The sequence below is a fragment of the Gallus gallus genome, chromosome 13, assembly GCF_016699485.2.
Source record: "Gallus gallus isolate bGalGal1 chromosome 13, bGalGal1.mat.broiler.GRCg7b, whole genome shotgun sequence".
NCBI lineage: Eukaryota > Metazoa > Chordata > Aves > Galliformes > Phasianidae > Gallus > Gallus gallus.
In genome coordinates, this window is record NC_052544.1 from 1,345,140 (window position 1) to 1,359,307 (window position 14,168).

The following is a 14,168-nucleotide window of genomic DNA, read 5'->3' on the forward strand; positions in this document are numbered from 1 at the left end:
TGATTTGGCATGTAATATCCAGAATACTCAAATATTGTGTAATGTTGCAATTATAAACTGTATAGCTGTGATCCAGGATGACATTGTCTGTTGAACTGATATGAAAAGCACCCTGGAGTGCCATTCCTGTAATAAAATGGATGGCACAGTTCTGACAAACTTTGCAGAGACGGATTTATTTTCGGGAAAGATTTGCAAAAGATGCAGAGTTATCCAGTGACATGGAGGCCATTTTGCTAATTTTGTGTCTTCAACAGAAGAAATATTGAGAGCAGTTTCTCATGCCCCTGTCCGTGCCTTTGTGCTCCGTATAGTGGTTGTGGTTGAGTTTGGGGCTCATTGTAGAGGGTGCGCGGATTTGGGTGGGTCGGTCAGGCGGCTCTCGGGGCGTGCGAGGAGGCGGGGAGGCGCCGGGTGCTGCAGCTTGGGTGCGTTGCCCGAAGCGCCGCCTCGGCAGGAGCGTGGGTGCTCACAGAGGGCGCTGCCCGTGGCGGCGGCGGCGGCGGGTATGCACGGGGGACAGCGGGGCGTGTCTGAGCGTGTGTCCCGGTGCGTGTGGCGGCGAGAGGCCGCGGGCAGGAGCGCGTGCCGTCCCCGGAGCAGTCCCGCCGCGGGCCGCAGGGTGGTGCTCCTGGCCAAGGCGGCGCCGAGCGGCTGCGGGCGGGGAGAGGCCGAGCCCAGCGCAGCGCAGCGCAGCGCAGCGCAGGCGGGAGGAGGCGGCGGAGAGCGGCGGCAGAGAGCGGCGGCGGAGAGCTGTTGTCCGTGCTCTGAGCTCGGTGTGAGCCGCCGGCGGGCCGGGGCGGCCGCGCTCCGGGCTCCGTCCGCACCCGGCGAGAGGCAGCGAGGGAGGCAGCGAGGGAGGCCGCTTGCCGGGCGGCCGGAGGCTGTCCGCCGCCCCGCCATGGCGGCTGCAAGGCAAGTGCTGTGTCTGTGGGCTTTGCTGGGCGTGCCGCGCGTTCGCTGCGAGCCCATCCGCTACTCCGTGGCCGAGGAGGGCGAGAGCGGCTCGGTGGTGGCCGACGTGGCGGAGGACGCGGGGCTGGCCCCGGCGCAGCTCTCGGCTCGCCGGGCGCGCATCGCCTCGCCGGCCGGCCGGCAGCACTTTCGCTTGGAGCGCGGCAGCGGCCGCCTCGTTGTCGCCGAGCGGCTCGATCGGGAGGAGATGTGCGGACGCTCCCGCACCTGCACGCTCGCCTTCGAGCTGCTGCTCGCCGACCCGCTGCAGTTCTTTCCGATCGAGGTGTCCGTGGAGGACATCAATGACCACTCGCCGGTCTTCCCGGACGAACGAGTGACCTTTAAGATCCCCGAAACCAGCGACCCGGGCACACGTTTCCCTGTGGGGGCGGCTCAGGACTTGGACATTGGCAGCAATGACATCCAGGCTTATAGCATTTATCCTAAGAACGAATTCTTCAGTGTCTCCTCTCGGACTCAAAGCGAGAGTGAAATGCATGTTGATCTCATTCTGGAAAAGCCTCTGGACAGAGAGGAGCAGCCAGAGATGGATTTCACGCTCATTGCCACAGATGGGGGCTCTCCACCAAGAAGTGGTTCCACCCAAATCCACATCGTTGTTCTGGATGTAAATGACAATGTTCCCGTCTTCACACAGAAGGTGTATATGGGTCAAATTTCTGAAAGTGCTCCGGAAGGATCCATAGTCCTCAGGGTAGTGGCTAATGATGCTGATGATGGAATAAATGGCGACATAACATATGACTTCAGCCAAGCAAGTGGTCAGAGTTATTTGGATTTTGCAGTTGATGCCATGAGTGGTGAAATTCGTGTCATGAAACCTCTGGATTATGAGCAAACATTGAAATATGAATTCAGTGTGAGGGCGATGGATGGTGGAGGTCTTTCAGCCATGTGTAAGGTAGTGGTGGAGGTGCTGGATGTGAATGATAATGCACCAGAGATCGTGGTCAGTTCCTTCAGTAGCCCACTCCCTGAGAATGTAGCACCTGGAACAGTGGTCGCACTCTTTGCTGTCAGGGATCAGGATTCCGGTGTCAACGGGGAGATTACATGTGCCCTTGAAGAACAGCGTTCCTTCTCCCTCAGGCCAGCCTTCAAGAACTACTACGAGCTGGTGACCGTGAGCACGTTGGACCGGGAGGAGAGAGCACAGCACATGGTGGTCGTCACGGCAGCAGATGCAGGCTCTCCTCCTCTCACCAGCACCCACACCTTCAGCGTGGACATCTCCGATGTCAACGACAACGCACCCGTCTTCAACCAGACGTCGTACACCATGTACGTGCATGAGAACAATGCACCTGCACTGCTCGTCGGGGCCGTGAAGGCGACGGATGCGGACGCGGGGCCCAACGCCAAGGTGAGCTATTCCGTGGTGCCAGCCCGTGGCCCGGAAGAAGAGCCCTGCTCGTGTGTGTCCGTGAACTCGGAGAGCGGAGGCGTGTTTGTGCTGCGGCCGCTGGACTACGAGCAGCTGAGGCAGCTGGAGGTGGTGGTGAGCGCTGCAGACGCGGGGTCCCCTCCCCTCAGCAGCAGCGTCAGCGTCCGCCTGCTGGTGGTGGACGAGAACGACAACGCGCCGCTGGTGCTGCACCCCAGCGCGCAGGACAGCAGCCCTCCTTCCAGCGAGCTGGTGCCCGCCGGGGCCGAGGCGGGGGACCTGGTGAGCAAAGTGGTGGCCGTGGACGCCGACTCGGGTCAGAACTCGTGGCTTTCCTACCAGCTGCTGAGGGCCACGGAGCCGGGGCTGTTTGCTGTGGGTGCCCAAAGCGGGGAGGTGCGGCTGAGGAGGCCGCCGACCGAGAGGGACGCTGCGAAGCAGAAGCTCGTCGTGCTGGTGCGGGACAACGGGCGGCCGCCGCTGTCGGCCACGGCAGCGCTCAGCGTGCTCCTCGTCCCCGGCTCCTGGGACGCTCAGCTGCCGCAGCAGAGCCCTGCTGCAGGCGAGGACGACGGCTCCCTCACCACCTCTTTGATCATCGCCTTGGTCTTTGTGTCGCTCCTCTTCTTGCTGTCGGCGGCCGCCTTTGTCGCCTGCAAGGTGTGCAAGAGGAAGGAGCTGAGTAGCGGGCCCGTGCTTTACGGCGCCAGCAGCGTGCAGAGCTACGTGGCTGCCGGGGCCGCTGCCGGGACCCTGCCCCACGCCTATTGCTACGAGGTCAGCCTCACCACGGGCTCGGGCAACAGCGAGTTCAAGTTCCTGAAGCCCGTCCTCCCCAGCCTGCCAGCGCAGCACTGCAGCACGGGGGTGGGTGGCGCCCATGCTGAGGAGTTCCCTCCCGTGCCTGTCACTATGGGGGATGCTGATTTCGAGAGCCCCGGGATGCAGTCTGTGGCACAATTGAATGGGTTTTAATTTGCACAGGGTCTCCAGTTCGGGTAGATTCGTGGCTCGTTTAATTGGCAATTGGGTTTGATGGTTAATTGCATGTCCCCTTGTTTAGATCTGCATTTGTCATTTGCATCCCATAGCACAAGGTTGCTGTGCGTTCCCTCTGCTTCCCTGAAAGTACAGCAGCAACGTGATTCAAGTTTCATGCATGTCAAATAATGGTATTTTTATGATCTGTGATGTCTGTTTCTGGAATGCTTTCGCAGTGGGTTTCTTTCCATGGTGCCCCACTCATTTCTTCCCCATTTGCTGGGTGATCGTTTGGGCCATGCTTATTCCTTAGGGGGATACAGAACTGCACAGCTGCGGGGCTCAGTCTGGAGGGCAGTTTTCTGGGAGTTCCCTTAGGTAGTCCAGAGTCTGCACAGCCGGTGTCTTTGTGGCTTGAGAAAGGAAGGTCTCTGTGCAGTGGCATTCATCTCCAGAGGGATGTTGCATTTGCAATTGGCATTGTGCATTCCCAGACGGCTGAGTGAGAAGGACGGTTTCCCTCCATGTTCCATGATTGTCTTGAGGGACATCACGCGTCAAGTGAATGACAGCCAGGGGATCAGGCCTAGCCGGCATGGGTTCACAAAGGGCTGGTCCTGCTTGACCAACCTGATCTCCTTCTATGATCCAGTGACCCGTCTGGTGGATGAGGGAAAGGCTGTTGATGTAGTCTACGTAGATTTCATCAAAGCCTTTGACACTGTCTCCCACAGTATTCTCCTGCAGAAAGTGGCATTCCGTGGCTTGGACAGATACAGTCTTGTCTGGGTAAGGAACTGGCTGCAGGGCCGGGCCCAGATGGTGGTGAATGAAGTTGAACCTCGGTGGTGACTAGTCACGAGTGGTGTTCCGCAGGGTTCAGTGCTGGGGCCTGTCCTGTTTAATATTTTTATTGATGACCTGGATGAGGGCATTGAGTGCACCCTCAGGAAGTTTCCAGATGACACCAAGCTGTCTGGAAGTGTTGATCTGCCTGAGTGTAGCGAGGCCCTACAGAGGGATCTGGATAGGTTGGATAGCTGGGCTGAAGCCAATGGGATGGGATTCAACAAGACCAAATGCTGGGTCCTGCACTTTGGCCGCAATAACCCCAGGCAATGCTAGAGGCTTGGAGCAGAGTGGCTGGAAGACTGTGTAGAGGAAATGGACCTGGGGGTGTTGATTGACGCTAGACTGAACATGAGCCAGCAGTGTGCCCAGGGGGCCAAGAAGGCCAATGGCATCCTGGCTTGTATCAGAAATAGTGTGGCCAGCAGGAACAGGGAAGTAATTATCCCCCTGTACTCAGCACTGGGGAGGCCGCACCTCGAGTACTGTGTCCTGTTTTAGGCCCCACACTGTTTGACAGACATCGAGGCCCTGGAGTGTGTCCAGAGGAGGGCAACAAAGCTGGTGAGGGGTCTGGAGCACAGGTCTTATGAAGAGCGGCTGAAGGAGCTGGGATTGTTCAGTCTAGAGAAGAGGAGGCTCAGGGGAGACCTTACTGCTCTCTATAACTTCCTGAAGGGAGGTTGTAGTGAGCTGGGGGTCAGCCTCTTCTCTCGGGTGACTAGTGATAGGACTGGAGGGAATGGCGTCAAGCTGCGCCAGGGAAGATTCAGGCTGGACATTAGGAAATACTACTTGTCTGAAAGGGTGGTCAGGCACTGGAATGGGCTGCCCAGAGAGGTGGTGGAGTCACCGATCCTGGTGGTGTTCAAAGAGCGTTTGGATGTTGTGTTGAGGGTCATGGTTTAGCGAGAAGCATTGGTGAAGGGTGAATGGTTGGACTGGATGATCCTGTGTGTCTTTTCCAACCTTAGCAATTCTATGATTCTATGATTCTCTGACAGAAGCTGACAAACAGAAATTTGTAACACGTTTCAGGAGTGCTGTGGTTTGCTGTGTGTGGAGCTCTGCATTCCAAAGTGCTGCAGGCACTGCATTCTTCCTTTGCTGAGTTGTGCTTCTCTTTTTGTTTGCTCTGTGTTTTGCCTCCTGCTCATTATGTCTCTCCATACAGATGTGCCCTTATCCACCCACTCTGATGTATTGTCTTGCAGCTGAGCTGGGAAATTGTGTCATTGCCGAGGATTAGGAATTGTGTTGGACTGCATATAGACACATAGCTCTGAAAGTAATGCCTCCTATTTATTTCCATGGAAAATACAACTCTTAAATGACACACAAGAACCCTGCCTGATGGATTGGAATCATAGTTACAGAATTCGATTTTTCATCGTAATCCCCATTGTACCTCTGCATTTTACGGGCTGTGAACCAAAGCCTTCATGTTGCACTCATATTAATCTTTGACAGAGGATGTGGCCCTCTGTAGCCACTGCAGAAATACATCATGCAACAGCTCACGGTGCTCACATCCACTCTTTGTCCTCCATAAACATTCAGCAAGCGTTAGTGAATGTCAGTGGGTGCAATTCTTTGTGCATGGATGAGTGCAGCGATGCACTTCCTTGTGAGATGCCATTTGGTCAGATTGTCCCTCTATTGCCATCCATCACATGGTATCAAAACACAGTGGGATATTGGTGGGAACGTTCAGCCTCCGCTTTGTACCACCAGCGTTTGCCTTGGACAGCATGGGCCACCACAATAAATCGGGAGGCATTACTTTCAGAGCAGCACTGATGGAATACACGGAATCGTAATTATGTACATAATAAAACATTTGAATTGTCAATATTTCTGGTAAATCTTTTTATAAAGGGGGAACAAAAACATGAAACCAGTGGGATATTTGACCTTTTCTTTTTGGTGACAGCAGTGCATCAGGCTGGTTTGGCCGCAGTGTCTGGAATTCTTAGGGGAGTCTCAACATCTTCATTGGAGATTTTGGATGAAATGTTACTCCTGTTGAACTTCATCCCTGAAAACAGTTATCCACAAGGGTACATACTACCAAAAAGCCATGCCGTGAGTGAAGGCTGATGGTGAAGTGAGAGATATTTCTCTCTGGTAAGATAGGGACTGTTGAAGTCTTCACCAGCCAGGGCTCTAGCTGCATGGCCCAAGCTGCAGAAAGCAAAGGTAAGAACTGGGAGAAGGAGGATCTGCCTGCTGTCAGTGAAGATCACATTTGTGACCATCTAAAGAACCTGCAGGTGCACAAGTGCGTGGGACCCAATGAGATCCACCCACGCCATATGAGGCAGACACAATTGCCAAACTGCTATCCATCATATTTGAAAGGTCATGGTAGACTGGTAAAGATTCCACCAATTGGAAAAGGGGAGACATAATCTCCATTTCACTAAAGGGGGAAAAAGAAATATTACCGACCTAAAGGCCACTCAGTCTCACCTCTGTGCCTGGCAAGAACATGGGGCAGATCATACTGATGGCCGTACTGAGGCACGTGGAAAATAAGGAGCAGGTGATTGGTGGAAACCGGCATGGCTTCACCAAGGGCAAGTCATGCCTGACAAACTTGGTGGCCTTGTATGATGCAGTTACAGCATCAGTGGATAAATGAAGAGCAACTTATGTAATCTACCTGGACTTGTGCAAAGGATTGGACACAGCCCTGCATGACATCTCATCACCAAATTGGAGAATAAATGCTTTTGTTGGACAAACAACTGGCTGGACAAGGAATTAGCTGGATGGTCACACTCAGAGATCTGTGGTCAATTACATGAAGTTCAACCATGACATAGGTGAAGTTGTGCAGCTGTGTCGGGACAATCCCTAGATCAAATATAGGCAGGACAGAGAGGAGCTTGAGAGCAGCTTGAACCCTGAGAGAATGTTTTGGGGGTGTTGCCTTGATGAAAGACTCAACCTGAGCAACAATGTGCTCTTGCAGCCCAGAAGGCCGAATTTATCCTGGGTTGCCTCGTGAAAAGTGTGCCGAGATTGTTGAGAGTGGTGATTCTGCTCCTCTACTTGCACTCTTTAGACCCCACCTGGAGTTCTGTGCCCAGCTGTCGTGCCTGCTACACAAGAAGGACATGGAGCTGTTGGAGCAGGTCTGGAGGGGGGCCACAGAGATGATGAGAGGGTTGGAGCACCTCTTCTCTGAGGACAGGCTGAGAGAGCTGGGGGACTTCAGCTTGGAAAAGAGGAGGACCTTATAGTGGCTTTCCAGTACCTGAAGGGGCCTATAGTAAATTCGGAAAGAGACTTTTATAAGGGTATGTAGCAACAGAATGAGAGACAATGGCTTTAAAGTGGAAGAGGATAGATTTAGACTAGAGATTAGGAATGATTCATTTACTGTGGGAGTGGTGAGGCACTGGAAGAAGTTAGTAGAGATGGCTGTGGATGCCCCCAACCTTGGAAGCATTCAAGGCCAGACTGGATGGGGCTGTGAGCAACCTGGTCTAGAGGGAAGTGACCTTGCCTACAGCTGGAGTGTTGGAAATAGAAGATCTTCCAGGTCCCTTCCTACCCAGGCTATTCAATGTTTTTATAAAAGACTGGTAAAGAGATCAGGTCAGAATTATGAGTTGAATCTCTGATTGCTACCCTAGGAATTCACTTGGAAAATTTGCTGCTTCTGTGTTTATAGCAACAGAAAGTGGAGTTGTAGATGGAAATTCGAGATTTTTTTTCTTTTTGCAATGTTGAATCCTATTTTCAAATTCCTTTATCAAAAGAGAATGCACAGCTGTGTATTGTTCATTGTTCAGAGCTCTGTGTTTAGCAAATGCATGAAACTGCATGCAGTTACTTTCTCTCTTTTCCCATATTCCTGATTGCACAGTATTCCTACTTGCATATCTGTTCCTTAATGTGTACTGCCTTCCCACAGAGATTAAGGGAATATTGGGAAGAAGACGATTTGGCACAATGCATTCACAATACCCAGACATTGTGTTATGTTGTGGTTATGAACTGTATTGTTGTGATCCAGGATCCAGGACATTGTATGCAGAACCGACATGGAAAGGTCTGAGTGCAGTTCCTGTGATAAAGTGGGTGGTGTTCTTTCGATAATCATTGTAGAGTTATTCTTATTATTTCACTTTTACTTTTAGGGGAAAGACCTGCAATAGATGCAGAGTTTTCCAGGTACTTTGAGGTTCTCTCTCTCTTTTTTTTTTTTTAATACAGAGCATGCAAATGAAGAACTATTTATATCATTTTCTCAGCAAATTACCTTTATCTTTGTACTTCAAACAGGGGTTGTGGTTGTTTTTGGGGCTAACTTTAGGAGATGCATGTTTAATTAGGAGTGAAGTGCCACAGAATATTTGGAAACAGGCGCTGCGTTGTGCTGCGGGTTTTTTTCTTCTCTTCTCCGCTGCGTGTGGCGGCGAGAGGCCGCGGGCAGGAGCGCGTGCCGTCCCCGGAGCAGTCCCGCCGCGGGCCGCAGGGTGGTGCTCCTGGCCAAGGCGGCGCCGAGCGGCTGCGGGCGGGGAGAGGCCGAGCCCAGCGCAGCGCAGCGCAGCGCAGCGCAGGCGGGAGGAGGCGGCGGAGAGCGGCGGCAGAGAGCGGCGGCGGAGAGCTGTTGTCCGTGCTCTGAGCTCGGAGTGAGCCGCCGGCGGGCCGGGGCGGCCGCGCTCCGGTCTCCGTCCGCACCCGGCGAGAGGCAGCGAGGGAGGCAGCGAGGGAGGCCGCTTGCCGGGCGGCCGGAGGCTGTCCGCCGCCCCGCCATGGCGGCTGCAAGGCAAGTGCTGTGTCTGTGGGCTTTGCTGGGCGTGCCGCGCGTTCGCTGCGAGCCCATCCGCTACTCCGTGGCCGAGGAGGGCGAGAGCGGCTCGGTGGTGGCCGACGTGGCGGAGGACGCGGGGCTGGCCCCGGCGCAGCTCTCGGCTCGCCGGGCGCGCATCGCCTCGCCGGCCGGCCGGCAGCACTTTCGCTTGGAGCGCGGCAGCGGCCGCCTCGTTGTCGCCGAGCGGCTCGATCGGGAGGAGATGTGCGGACGCTCCCGCACCTGCACGCTCGCCTTCGAGCTGCTGCTCGCCGACCCGCTGCAGTTCTTCCCGATCGAGGTGTCCGTGGAGGACATCAATGACCACTCGCCGGTCTTCCCGGACGAACGAGTGACCTTTAAGATCCCCGAAACCAGCGACCCGGGCTCGCGTTTCCCTGTGGATGCTGCTCAGGACCTGGACATTGGCAGCAATGACATCCAGGCTTATAGCATTTATCCTGAGAACGAGTTCTTCAGTGTCTCCTCTCAGACTCACGGGGAAAGCAATAATGTTCTTCAACTCGTTTTGCAACAGCCTCTGGACAGAGAGGAACAGTCAGAGTTGGATTTCACTCTCGTTGCCACCGATGGGGGTTCTCCACCCCGGAGTGGATCCACCCAAATCCACATCACTGTTCTGGATGTCAATGACAATGCTCCCATCTTTACGCAAACGGTTTACATTGCTCATGTTTTGGAAAATGCCCCTGAGGGTTCCAAGGTTCTCAGAGTGGTAGCCAACGATGCAGATGTGGGAATTAATGGCAACATTTCCTATCAGTTCAGCCAAGGAGTGGTACAGAGCCAGTCAGCATTCATCATTGACCCCAGTAGTGGTGAAATCCATATCACGAAACCTTTGGATTTTGAAAATGTGCAGAAACACGAGCTGAGCGTGAGGGCAGTGGATGGTGGGGGACTCTCAGCATTGTGCAAGGTGTTGGTGGAGGTGATGGATGTGAATGATAATGCACCAGAGATCGTGGTCAGTTCCTTCAGTAGCCCAATCCCGGAGAATGCAGCACCTGGAACAGTGGTTGCACTGTTGGCTGTCAGGGATCAGGATTCCGGTGTAAATGGGGAGATTACATGTGCCCTTGAAGATCAGCGTTCCTTCTCCCTCAGGCCAGCCTTCAAGAACTACTACGAGCTGGTGACCGTGAGCACGTTGGACCGGGAGGAGAGAGCACAGCACATGGTGGTCGTCACGGCAGCAGATGCAGGCTCTCCTCCTCTCACCAGCACCCACACCTTCAGCGTGGACATCTCCGATGTCAACGACAACGCACCCGTCTTCAACCAGACGTCGTACACCATGTACGTGCATGAGAACAATGCACCTGCACTGCTCGTCGGGGCCGTGAAGGCGACGGATGCGGACGCGGGGCCCAACGCCAAGGTGAGCTATTCCGTGGTGCCAGCCCGTGGCCCGGAAGAAGAGCCCTGCTCGTGTGTGTCCGTGAACTCGGAGAGCGGAGGCGTGTTTGTGCTGCGGCCGCTGGACTACGAGCAGCTGAGGCAGCTGGAGGTGGTGGTGAGCGCTGCAGACGCGGGGTCCCCTCCCCTCAGCAGCAGCGTCAGCGTCCGCCTGCTGGTGGTGGACGAGAACGACAACGCGCCGCTGGTGCTGCACCCCAGCGCGCAGGACAGCAGCCCTCCTTCCAGCGAGCTGGTGCCCGCCGGGGCCGAGGCGGGGGACCTGGTGAGCAAAGTGGTGGCCGTGGACGCCGACTCGGGTCAGAACTCGTGGCTTTCCTACCAGCTGCTGAGGGCCACGGAGCCGGGGCTGTTTGCTGTGGGTGCCCAAAGCGGGGAGGTGCGGCTGAGGAGGCCGCCGACCGAGAGGGACGCTGCGAAGCAGAAGCTCGTCGTGCTGGTGCGGGACAACGGGCGGCCGCCGCTGTCGGCCACGGCAGCGCTCAGCGTGCTCCTCGTCCCCGGCTCCTGGGACGCTCAGCTGCCGCAGCAGAGCCCTGCTGCAGGCGAGGACGACGGCTCCCTCACCACCTCTTTGATCATCGCCTTGGTCTTTGTGTCGCTCCTCTTCTTGCTGTCGGCGGCCGCCTTTGTCGCCTGCAAGGTGTGCAAGAGGAAGGAGCTGAGTAGCGGGCCCGTGCTTTACGGCGCCAGCAGCGTGCAGAGCTACGTGGCTGACGGGGCCGCTGCCGGGACCCTGCCCCACGCCTATTGCTACGAGGTCAGCCTCACCACGGGCTCGGGCAACAGCGAGTTCAAGTTCCTGAAGCCCGTCCTCCCCAGCCTGCCAGCGCAGCACTGCAGCACGGGGGTGGGTGGCGCCCATGCTGAGGAGTTCCCTCCCGTGCCTGTCACTATGGGGGATGCTGATTTCGAGAGCCCCGGGATGCAGTCTGTGGCACAATTGAATGGGTTTTAATTCGCACAGGGTCTCCAGTTCGGGTAGATTCGTGGCTTGTTTAATTGACATTTGGCTTTCATAGTTCAATCCATGTCCCCATGTTTAGACCTGCAATTGTCATTTGCATCCCATAGCACAAGGTTGCTGTGCGTTCCCTCTGCTCCCCTGAAAGTACTGCAGCAACGTGATTCAAGTTTCATGCATGTCAATTAATGGTATTTGTATGATCTGTTATGTCTGTTTCTCGAATGCTTGCGCAGTGGGTTTCTTTCCATGGTGCCCCACTCATTTCTTCCCCATTTGCTGGGTGATCGTTTGGGCCATGCTTATTCCTGAGGGGGATACAGAACTGCACAGCTGCGGGGCTCAGTCTGGAGGGCAGTTTTCTGGGAGTTCCCTTAAGTAGCCCGGAGTCTGCACAGCCGGTGTCTTTGTGGCTTGAAAAGGAAGGTCTCTGTGCAGTGGCATTCATCTCCAGAGGGATGTTGCATTTGCAATTGGCATTGTGCATTCCCAGAAGGCTGAGTGAGAAGGCAGGTTTCCCTCCATGTTCCACGATTGTCTTGAGGGAGATCACGCGACAAGTGAATGACAGCCGGGGGATCAGGCCTAGCCGGCATGGGTTCACAAAGCGCAGGTCCTGCTTGACCAACCTGATCTCCTTCTATGATCTAGTGACCCGTCTGGTGGATGAGGGAAAGGCTGTTGATGTAGTCTACGTAGATTTCATCAAAGCCTTTGACACTGTCTCCCACAGTATTCTCCTGCAGAAAGTGGCATTCCGTGGCTTGGACAGATACAGTCTTGTCTGGGTAAGGAACTGGCTGCGGGGCCGGGCCCAGATAGTGGTGGTGAATGGAGTTAAACCTAGGTGGTGACCGGTCACAAGTGGTGTTCCGCAGGGTTCAGTGCTGGGGCCTGTCCTGTTTAATATCTTTATTGATGACCTGGATGAGGGCATTGAGTGCACCCTCAGGAAGTTTGCAGATGACACCAAGCTGTCTGGAAGTGTTGATCTGCCTGAGTGTAGCGAGGCCCTACAGAGGGATCTGGATAGGTTGGATAGCTGGGCTGAAGCCAATGGGATGGGATTCAACAAGACCAAATGCTGGGTCCTGCACTTTGGCCGCAATAACCCCAGGCAATGCTAGAGGCTTGGAGCAGAGTGGCTGGAAGACTGTGTAGAGGAAATGGACCTGGGGGTGTTGATTGACGCTAGACTGAACATGAGCCAGCAGTGTGCCCAGGGGGCCAAGAAGGCCAATGGCATCCTGGCTTGTATCAGAAATAGTGTGGCCAGCAGGAACAGGGAAGTAATTATCCCCCTGTACTCAGCACTGGGGAGGCCACACCTCGAGTACTGTGTCCTGTTTTAGGCCCCTCACTGTAAGACAGACATCGAGGCCCTGGAGCGTGTCCAGAGGAGGGCAACAAAGCTGGTGAGGGGTCTGGAGCACAGGTCTTATGAAGAGCGGCTGAAGGAGCTGGGATTGTTCAGTCTAGAGAAGAGGAGGCTCAGGGGAGACCTTACTGCTCTCTATAACTTCCTGAAGGGAGGTTGTAGTGAGCTGGGGGTCAACCTCTTCTCTCGGGTGACTAGTGATAGGACTGGAGGGAATGGCGTCAAGCTGCGCCAGGGAAGATTCAGGCTGGACATTAGGAAATACTACTTGTCTGAAAGGGTGGTCAGGCACTGGAATGGGCTGCCCAGAGAGGTGGTGGAGTCACCGATCCTGGTGGTGTTCAAAGAGTGGATGTTGTGTTGAGGGTCATGGTTTAGCGAGAAGCACTGGTGAAGGGTGAATGGTTGGACTGGATGATCCTGTGTGTCTTTTCCAACCTTAGCAATTCTATGATTCTATGATTCCCTGAAAGAAGGTGACAAACAGAAATTTGTAACACGTTTCAGGAGTGCTGTGGTTTGCTGTGTGTGGAGCTCTGCATTCCAAAGTGCTGCAGGCACTGCATTCTTCCTTTGCTGAGTTGTGCTTCTCTTTTTGTTTGCTCTGTGTTTTGCCTCCTGCTCATTATGTCTCTCCATACAGATGTGCCCTTATCCACCCACTCTGATGTATTGTCTTGCAGCTGAGCTGGGAAATTGTGTCATTGCCGAGGATTAGGAATTGTGTTGGACTGCATATAGACACATAGCTCTGAAAGTAATGCCTCCTATGTATTTCCATGGAAAGTACAATCTTAAATGGCACACAAGAACCCTGCCTGATGGATTGGAATCATAGTTACAGAATTCGATTTTTCATCATTATCCCCATTGTACCTCTGCATTTTACGGGCTGTGAACCAAAGCCTTCATGTTGCACTCATATAAATCTTTGACAGAGGATGTGGCCCTCTGTAGCCACTGCACAAATACATCATCCAACACCTCATGGTGCTCACATCCACTCTTTGTTCTCCATAAACATTCAGCAAGCGTTAGTGAATGTCAATGGATGCAATTCTTTGTGCATGGAGGAGTGCAGCGATGCACTTCCTTGTGAGATGCCATTTGGTCAGATTGCCCCTCTATTGCCATCCATCACATGGTGTCAAAACACAGTGGGATATTGGTGGGAACGTTCAGCCTCCGCTTTGTACCACCAGCGTTGGCCTTGGACAGCATGGGCTGCCACAATAAATCGGGAGGCATTACTTTCAGAGCAGCACTGATGGAATACACGGAATCGTAATTATGTACATAATAAAACAATTGAATTGTCAATATTTCTGGTAAATCTTTCTAAAAAGGGGGAACAAAAACATGAAACCAGTGGGATATTTGACCTTTT

The 14,168-nt window shown here is 54.2% G+C and overlaps 2 protein-coding genes and 1 long non-coding RNA gene across 3 annotated transcripts in view; all 3 read left to right on the forward strand.

Annotated features, from left to right (window-relative positions):
- The window catches only part of LOC124417191, a 39,089-nt gene that overhangs the window by 21,811 nt on the left and 3,110 nt on the right, over nt 1–14,168 (forward strand). The window contains exon 2 of the long non-coding RNA XR_006931454.1: nt 6,288–6,465. This is a non-coding gene — a long non-coding RNA (uncharacterized LOC124417191). The remainder of the gene's footprint in view (nt 1–6,287; nt 6,466–14,168) is intronic.
- On the forward strand, nt 494–6,044 carry PCDHB3 (protocadherin beta 3). The gene has a single exon (XM_040647059.2). It carries the CDS (start codon nt 509–511, stop codon nt 3,335–3,337), a length of 2,829 nt encoding a protein of 942 aa, XP_040502993.1. The 5' UTR covers nt 494–508; the 3' UTR covers nt 3,338–6,044.
- LOC107049090 (protocadherin beta-15-like) lies at nt 8,765–14,101 on the forward strand. Its single transcript, XM_040647061.2, has one exon. The coding sequence runs from the start codon at nt 8,962–8,964 to the stop codon at nt 11,395–11,397; it is 2,436 nt and encodes an 811-aa protein (XP_040502995.1). The 5' UTR covers nt 8,765–8,961; the 3' UTR covers nt 11,398–14,101.

What these genes read in the sequence shown, in the direction of transcription:
- PCDHB3 (XM_040647059.2), top strand. Translation starts at nt 509, where the DNA reads ATGCACGGGGGACAGCGGGGCGTGTCTGAGCGTGTGTCCCGGTGCGTG.
- LOC107049090 (XM_040647061.2), top strand. Translation starts at nt 8,962, where the DNA reads ATGGCGGCTGCAAGGCAAGTGCTGTGTCTGTGGGCTTTGCTGGGCGTG.